Source organism: Magnolia sinica, chromosome 5 (genome assembly GCF_029962835.1).
Source record: "Magnolia sinica isolate HGM2019 chromosome 5, MsV1, whole genome shotgun sequence".
In the NCBI taxonomy this organism is placed as follows: Eukaryota; Viridiplantae; Streptophyta; class Magnoliopsida; order Magnoliales; family Magnoliaceae; genus Magnolia; species Magnolia sinica.
The window spans coordinates 19529806-19538607 of record NC_080577.1 but is presented as its reverse complement, the minus strand read 5'-3'; the positions used below and the strand labels follow the sequence as shown (position 1 = coordinate 19538607).

Sequence of the window (8802 nt, the reverse complement as noted above, 5' to 3'; positions counted from 1 at the left end):
GGATATGAGCCCAAAATTGATGCAGACACAAGCTCATAGGAGAACGTATCACTGTAAATAGTGGGGATTGAATGCCCACCTTGTAACACTTCTTCAGGTCTACAGTAATGTTTTATTTACCATCCAACCTGTTCATAAGGTCACACAGACCTAGATGAAAGGAAAACACAAATATACACACACACACACATACATCTTGATTCAAAACTTCCCTGGCCCCACAAGAAGTTTACAACGGTGGGGTTCGATCTCCACTATTTTCTACCTAGAGGTTTAGTTAGAGCTTTGAATCTATATCATTTTTGGGCTAACGCCCTAAACTGATATTGCAAAATGGATGAATGCTGTGGATAAAAAACACACAAATCATGGTGCACTGCGCAGAGCTGTGGATATCCCGCAGGCAATCGCTTCCTAACCTTCTTATTCACCACGCTGTGTTTCCACAGTCCAACCCGTACATTAACTGAGCCCAATTAAATTGATGACATGTCTGGAAAATTAAGAGTATCTAATCATTAGGTAGGCCACACCACAAAAAACAATGGACAACCACTCAATAACCTCTTATTTCAAGCAGGTGGTCCATATAATGGTGGGATGAGCCTTATTTTTGGGGTGTCCGACTTTCAGGGGGGAGTGGAGACATGGTTGATGCCACCGTACACACCAAAGTGGGGACACGGATTGCGTCCTACCTGGCACGTCTCCCGCTGGGAACCAGCGGGCAGGAGCTTTTAGTGGACACCGTGATGCATGGGTCTTATCCACACTGCTCGTCCATTTTTTTCGTATCATTTTAAGGGATAGGCTGAAAATTTAGGAAGATCCAAGGCTCAAGTGGACCACACCTCAGGAACCAACGGTGATAATGATTCTGACAGGTTGAAACTTTTCTAGGGCACACCGTGATGTTTATTTTCCATCCAACCTATTCATAAAGGATGAAGAGAAAACACAAATATCATGTAGGGCCCACCTTTTGATGTTGACATCCATCACGTGGCCCCACCTTTAATATGGACCATCCATCACCACCTTTTATATGGACCATCCATGGGGTAGAGAAACGAGCCAGAGTAAAAAAAGTAAAAAAGTAAATTAAAAATGCAATAAATGTTTTACTCACTGATATTAAAATTAGGGTAATAAGTTATTTTATAAAGGTGGTTCCCAAATTATTTTTAATTTTCAAAAAAAAAAAAAAAAAAAAGATAAGATAAAAAGGAGTTACTCATGAAGGCCTATATATACAAACAGGCTATGAGAGTCATCATCATGCAGCTGCGTGTATGTAACTGAAGTGTTGACGTAAGAAGAGCCCAACGTTGAGAAGGGTGAAAATGACGACGCCCATGCAAACGATGATGGAGAGGCCGGATAAAACTAGCATCAGAAGGTGGGCCAAGGCACCTTTTACTTCTTCGGCGTACTGGGCTGAAGCTAGGGCCAAGACCGTAAGGGGGAATGGATAGGCCCACCATGCCACGTGGAACTTCCTCATTGACTTCTTGAATAGAGCTGGTCTCGTTCCCTGTCTCCAATAAAAAGAAAAACTCCATCAAGAAAGGCCCAAGGTCCATTTCATTTGAAGGCTTCTTGTTAATGGAAAAGTCGGTTAGCTTGATTTGAAATGGGAGATGTGGGCCCGTTAATTTCTGATGTGAAATTATCCAGGCACGACATCTGCCACAAAAGTTTATTACGATATTTAGGACCATCCATCAAGAGGTAAGTGATAGTTCAGTAATTAATAGAATCTATGGGAGCCCACTTCAAATGATGTACTTGGGGCTAGACACCAAGTCTAACTGAGTCGAGCTTGGCACAGCTCGGCTCAACTCTGCCAGCAGTCAACCCCAATTCGAACTCGGCCCGACTCGTTCTTCGAACCTGACTGGCCAACTCGACTGAATTTGGTCAGCAGCTCAGGGCGGCTCGAGACAAGTTCAAGCTCGAGCTTTCGAGGCAGGGTCGGGCTCGAATTGGAGGTAGGGATGGACGCGCACCGCGCGGGCATGGATGGGCTCGGATTGGACTGGAGCTAGGGTCGCGCATGGTCCACACGGACACATGGATGGGCTTAGGGCTTGCCAGCTCGGAGGAAATGGGTGGGGGCGTGCATTCGGACAGAGAGAGTCAGAGACGGAGGGTTAGGGTTAGGGTTAGGGTTAGGGTTAGGGGCGGGGTGAGTGCATTCGGTCATAGAAATATGAGGATGATGGGGAAAGGGAGAGGGGGTTTTAGAAATTCAAAATAGGGCTTGAGCACTCGACCGAGTATTTATATTATACCTGGTCAATTTAATTCGATCTGAGTTGAACAAAGTTGGGTTCAAGTCGAGGTCGACTCGAATTTTTACCAGCTCCCATAAAACAACTTGACTAGCCCGAACCTACTTTTTATGGGTTGAACAAAGATCACATCAGATGGGCCATCAGATCAATGGAAGGATAAACTAATCATGGGCTTTCACGTGTAGAAACTTGGGACACAACGGGGAAATTGCCTGCTGGTCACGACGAAGGAACCCGGCTTCTATCATTAGTAGGACGTTTTACAAAAAAAAAACTACCGAATTAAAATAGATTTACATTTCTGTACTTTAAAAAAATAAAAAATATAAAAATATATAAAAATAAAATAAAAACTACCTCGTTAGCTGATGTAATTCTCATTCCACTGCCTTCCAATAACTCTATACTTGATAAACTTGTACAGGATCTGGACCATTCATCAGGTGGGTCCCACGTGGAATGTCTCAAGAATCACATCGCTCTGGTAATCTTGACTCTCGAGCCTGAAGCTTTCGCTTTGTGAGCCTTTAATCTTTTTTTTCTTTTTCCTTTTTTTTCCATTTTTTTCAGTGCCCAGTAAGCGAATTTGTAGGCTCATCCGACTAGTGTGATTTTTTGGCCGACCCCAATGGTAGGTCCATCGAAGGAAGGTCCAGATGTTATGAAAATATCACACGTGTGGTTTTTGCAGTTCGGCTATAGTAATCAATTGCTTCCTTAAAAAAGAAACCGGTCGATTTCATTTTAATCCAAGGTCAAGGGTTTAGGTTTGTCTCTACTCTGTATAAGATAAATAAAGCAGGGTGATTTCATCGACGACGGTTCGCATACGATGCGTGTTAGTAGTTGAGCGTGGGGCCACTGCAGTGAGTGCATACATCGTTTGCAGGTTAGGTGAATTCCTGACAGTGGGTCCCACCTCAATGTGTGTGTTGTATATCCACACGGTCCATCTATTTTGCCTGTTCATTTTAGTGCGTGACCCAAAAACTAGAGTACATCAAAAACTCAAGTGGACTACAACAAAGGAAATAGCGTTGATGATGAAACAGACCATTGAAACTTTCCTAGGACCCACAGTAACATTTATTTGCCATCCAACCGGTTGATAAGGTCACACAGACATTGCTGAAGGCAAAATACAAATATCAGACTGATTCAAAACTTTCATAGCCCATATAAGGTTCTTCAATGGCCAATTACTTCCTTAGTGTTGTCCACCTATCTGCTTCATTTTCTGGATCATGCCCTAAAACGAGTAAGTAAAACAGATGGACAGTGCAAGGTGGGGCCCGCAGACTCACCCACTAAGTTGTTACCCAAAAGTCACCTAATCGCCCCGCATGCATCAGCAGGGTTGCCCAATAATTTGAAGTGGGCCCACAGTAACAGTAGAGAATGACTGATTAACTACCCAAAACACTCAATTTTTTATAGAAATTAATATTACAAATAAGTTATAGAGCTGTATGCCCATACGTGTACACATGAGTAAGTTTTATATGTTGAGTTAATTTACAACAGTTGTAAAATATCGGACTTCCATTTCAATTAATACTTATTTCATTTTAAAGGCTGGTTCTTCTGTGAGTACCTCTACAATAAGCTTATTCTATGCGGATTGGCTGTGGCACCCGCCTCAGGGAAATCCATGTGGCAGGAAGTGGCCTGAGTTCAATGAGGTCTACTGTTATTTATTTGTTTTATACTGTGATTTATGTGTTGTATCCACAGTCCATCCATCTTGCCAGCTCATTTTAGGATATGAGCCCAAAAACGATGCAGCTGCAGTGCTCGTAGGAGAATATATCACTGTAAATAGTGGGGATTGAATGCCCACCTTATAATACTTCTTAAGGTCTACAGTAATGTTTTATTTGCCATCCAACCTGTTCATAAGGTCACACAGGCCTGGATGAAGGGAAAACACAAATATATATAGGCTTAATTCAAAACTTCTCTCGCGGCAAGATGTTTATAACGGCAGAGTTCGGTTTCCACTATTTTCTACCTTGTGGTCCACTTGAGCTTTGAATCTATATTAATTTTGGGCTAGTGCCCTAAAATGTTGTAAAATGGATGAATTTTGCGGATAAAGCACACAAATCATGGTGCACTGCCCAGAGCTTGGTCCATGTCGTTCCACAGGGATATCCGCTTCCTAACCTTCTTATGCACCTCGCTGTGTTTCCACGGTTGACCATTACCTGAGCCCAATTACGATGGTGACAGTCTGGAAAATTAAGAGTATCCCATCATTATGTAGGCCACACCGCGAAAAACAATGGACAACCACTCAATGACCTCTTGTTTCAAGTAGGTGGTCCATATAATGGTGGGATGAGCCTTATTTTGGGGTGTCCGACTTTGGGGGAAGTGGGGACATGGTCAATGTCACCGTACACACCAAAGTGGGGACGTGGATTGCGTCCCAGCTTTGAGTGACCACCGTGGTGCATTGGTCTTATCCACACGGTTCATCCGCTTTTTTTGGTATCATTTTAAGGGATAGGCTGAAAATTTAGGAAGATCCAAGGCTCAAGTGGACCACACCACAGGAAGCAGCGGTGATAATGATTCTCACCATTGAAACTTTTCTAGGGCACACCTTGATGTTTATTTTACATAGACATGGGATGAAGATAAAACATAAATATCAGCTCCATCCCTATTGCTTAATCCACTTGAGCCTTGAATCTGTCTTATTTTTGGGCTTATGCCCTAAAATGATTAGGAAAAACATGGATGGACGGTGGGATAAGACCCATACATAACCGTGGCCACTCAATGCTCCTGCCCGTTCCCAGCTGGAGACGGGCGGGGTAGGAGGCAATCCACGTCCCCAAAGTGGGGCCCTCAAGTAACATATGCAGGATAAGCTTATTCTACTGGTAAAGAAAACAGACTAATTTCATTTTTAAATAGAGATAAAGCTACTGCTAGTAAAATCATTCATCGCTTTCACTTGTGAAGATGGTCGAACCAGGACCCGGGTTCGGTGGATCCCTGACTGTGGGGCCCACCGTGCTCTATATGTATTATATCCATGCTGTCCATCCATTTCGCCAAATCATTTAGGCTATGAATTTAAACATGCAGCAGATCCAAATCTCAAGTGGGCCACACCACAGGAAACAGTGGTGATTGAACGCTCACCATTAAAAACTTCTTGGGAGCCACCGGAATGTTTCTTTCCAATCCAACCTGTTGATAAGATCATGCACACCTGGATGAAAGGACCACAAAAATATCAGCTTGATCCAAAACTTTTGTGGCCAAGAGAAGTTTTTTTTATTGTCAATCACCACTTTTTCCTTTGGTGTAGTCCACTTGAGCTTTGGATCTACTCTAATTTTGGTCTCATTGCCTAAAATGATCTGTAGAAACAGATGGACGGCGTGGATACAAGACATATACATCACGATGGGCCCACAGTCAGGGATCCACGGAAGTTGCACAGCCCTTCTGAAGATCCTAGACCCACGATGCACGGTATTCCGGTTGGTACACGCGAGACCGTGGTTGAGTCTACATAGGACCGCTAGTCCGGTGGGCCCACCATGAAAGGACGCGGATTTCCTGCGAAATCCTTTGGCAGGAAGTTCCTGCGCAAGGATGCTAGCTGGGGCCCACAGAGATGTTGGTGAAAAATCCACCCCGTCCATCCGCTTCGCGAGATCATTTTAGCACGTTATACCAAAAATTAGGAGTATCCAAACTCAATTCAGCCACACAAGAGGAAACAGTGGAGATTCAGTAAACGCTGTTGAAACATTTTTATGGACATAAAAGTCTTGTATCAGGCCAAATATTTTGTTTTTTTCACTTAATCCCAATGGGAATGACCTTATAAAGAGTTTCGATGGCATATAAACAACAAGGTAGAGTCCAGAAAGGTTTCAATGGTAGGCACTCCTTTCCCCAGTCATCCCTCTCGTGTGACCCAGTTGGGTTTTTGAACCACCTCCTTTTCGGTCTCATGTACAAAAACGGATGGACAGGGTGGATTTTTCACCAACATCGCGGTGGCCCCACTCCAAAAATCTCTTTTAGAGGAGGACAATCCGTTCCCTTCAATATCCTCTTGCAATGGACAGAATTACAAGAAAGGTCCATATTCATCTGAAAAGGGACAAAGATGATGGAATCGGATTGGCTACTCCCCCTGCCACCAGCCCGTGGCTGATGGTCGGTGCTATGTGGGCCCCACCATGATGTATGTGTTTTATCCAGTCACTTCATCCATTTTTACCGATCATTTTAGGGCCTCATCCAAAAAATGAGAGGGATATAAATCTCAGGTAGACCACGTCACAGGAAAACAATAGTTTTGGATATCCACCATTAAAATCCTCCTAAAGCCCACTGTACTGTTTATTTGACATCAAATCTGTTGATTAGGGTCATACAGACCCAGATGAAGGGAAAAATCAAAGATCAGCTTGATCCAAAACTTTTATGGCACCCAAAAAGTTTTTAATGGTAAACGTTCATTCAACACTCTTTCCTGTAATGTGGTCCACTTGAGATTGAGATATAACTCATTTTCTACTTCATATCATGAAATGATCTAGAAAAATAGATGGACGGCATGGATGAAGCACATACATCATTGTGGGGCCCACAGAGCACCCACCACCAGCCATTGGCTGGTGGCAGGGGGAGTAGCTAGCCAATCCGTTTCCAAAGAGGATGGATGCATTCCTCCAATCTAGGAGACTGGGTCCCACTAGACCAACAGTCCAGATCACGAAACAATGGGTCCCACCAGTACAAACTGAAAACCTAAACAGCATCCTCATATTATGGATCCTGTAACTGTAATTCCTTCACATCACTTGTATAACTCACCGGCGATGCAAAGAGGAACATTGAGAGAAAGAATAGCATCTTGGAAGGAGTACCAAAAGTACCAGAGATCGAATCCCATGCCAAGCTTGCCGTGCTTGGTGCAGCAAAGAACAAGAAGAAAACAGGCCGTAGTTTCACCGGAAGCCGGTCACTCCCCGAGAATCCCTGATAGAGCGTTACAAACAGCACAAGATAATGAATAATGCCGATAGAGAAAATACACATCGCACACTCTTTCCACCCCATCTGGGCTGCTGCCCTGGCCCCCACCAAGTTCCCAATCACTGATATGTGGCTCGTGGGGTTCGCCACCATTGATAAGAACGTTCCCTTGGTGAACCACTGACCGTAGATCTTCACATCTAAAGCTAGTATTGGGACCATGAAGACCCACCAAAGCACGACGTAGTATGTAGATTTTGGATGGATGAATGGTGAGGATTGAAGGAGGAGGATCCATGAAATGGATGGAGCGAAAAGGTAGTTCACTTTGATATGATCCAAGAACTCAGCTTTCACCATATGGAAGTGGAAGAAGCATCTTAGTATGTAGAGTAGAAAGAGGGAGAGGAGAACGAAGAGAGAAGCAGACCAAAAGATGATGAAAGCCGTTGATGGGAGTTTGCTGATGAGGTGATGGATAGCGTGCATGTCATCGGACGGTTCTCTGAGTGTCTTCCATAGCAAAGCCTGGCTGCAAAGAGAGAGGCTTATGCGGAAGTGACCTGCATCAATTCTCATCAAGATGGATGGTTCTGATCGAATCATGTGGGCCACAGTGCTTCCATTTGATTGTGGGGAATCAGTGCAGGTGTCGATAGTGATCTGGATTTGTGGTTGAGATCGGTTCTCTTCCATTGGTATGAAATGGAGTGAGGGAGAGAAATTCGTGGTTTGTCCCTTGCATGAATGCATGTATTTGTAGAGTGGGGTTTGAAATTCTAAGCCGTTGGAGTTCATTTCATTCTCACGTGTGCGCGCGCGTGGTTGGCTTTTATTTGGACTCATACGAGTTGTCACGATGAGTGAAAAAGAGTGGTAGGTGACGCCAGTAGAAAAGTTCGACTTGGCTCGGCTTGTCGGAGCGTGTCTTTCGAGCTTGTAGGTATCTTTGTTTCAATTTTCCTTGGGTTATGTAAACATCGTGCGGTGATCTGAAGAGGATTCATCTTCGTGGGGCCCCCATTTCACATGTATTAGAATTTCTTTCTATAATGCTATCAAATTGCCCGTTAGTGGCGAATTGCACTCCCATGGGAACGGACACCGTTTGCTAGTTGGTGTCAAACCTATGTGGGTTACACGATGATGTATGTGTTTTATCCTTGCCGTCCATACATTTTTCTAGCTTATTTTAGCATGACCTTAAGAATATTGTAGAGACAAAGCTCAAGTGGGCCACACCACATGAAACAGTGGGAATTGAACACTTACCATTGAAAAGTAGTTGGAAGCCAAAGAAGTTTTGGATGAAGCTGATATTTATGTTTTCCCTTCATCCATTGATACATGACTTTAAGAACAGGTTGGATGGAAAATAAGCAATGATGTGGGCCTAAAGAAGTTTTCAATGATAAGTGTTCAATTCCCTTTATTTCCCTGTAGTGTGGTCCACTTAAGCATTGGATCTGCTTCATTTTTGTGGTCATGTCCT

At 43.6% G+C, this 8802-nt stretch overlaps 1 protein-coding gene across 1 annotated transcript; it reads right to left on the bottom strand.

Moving 5' to 3' along the window:
• Positions 1-1276: 1276 nt before the first annotated feature.
• LOC131246977 (S-type anion channel SLAH1-like) lies at positions 1277-7895 on the bottom strand (the record flags this gene model as incomplete). Its single annotated transcript, XM_058247429.1, has 2 exons — positions 1277-1534; positions 7149-7895. Coding segments are annotated over 2 exons (1005 nt in total), but the record flags the coding sequence as incomplete, so codon positions are not given.
• Positions 7896-8802: the final 907 nt, after the last annotated feature.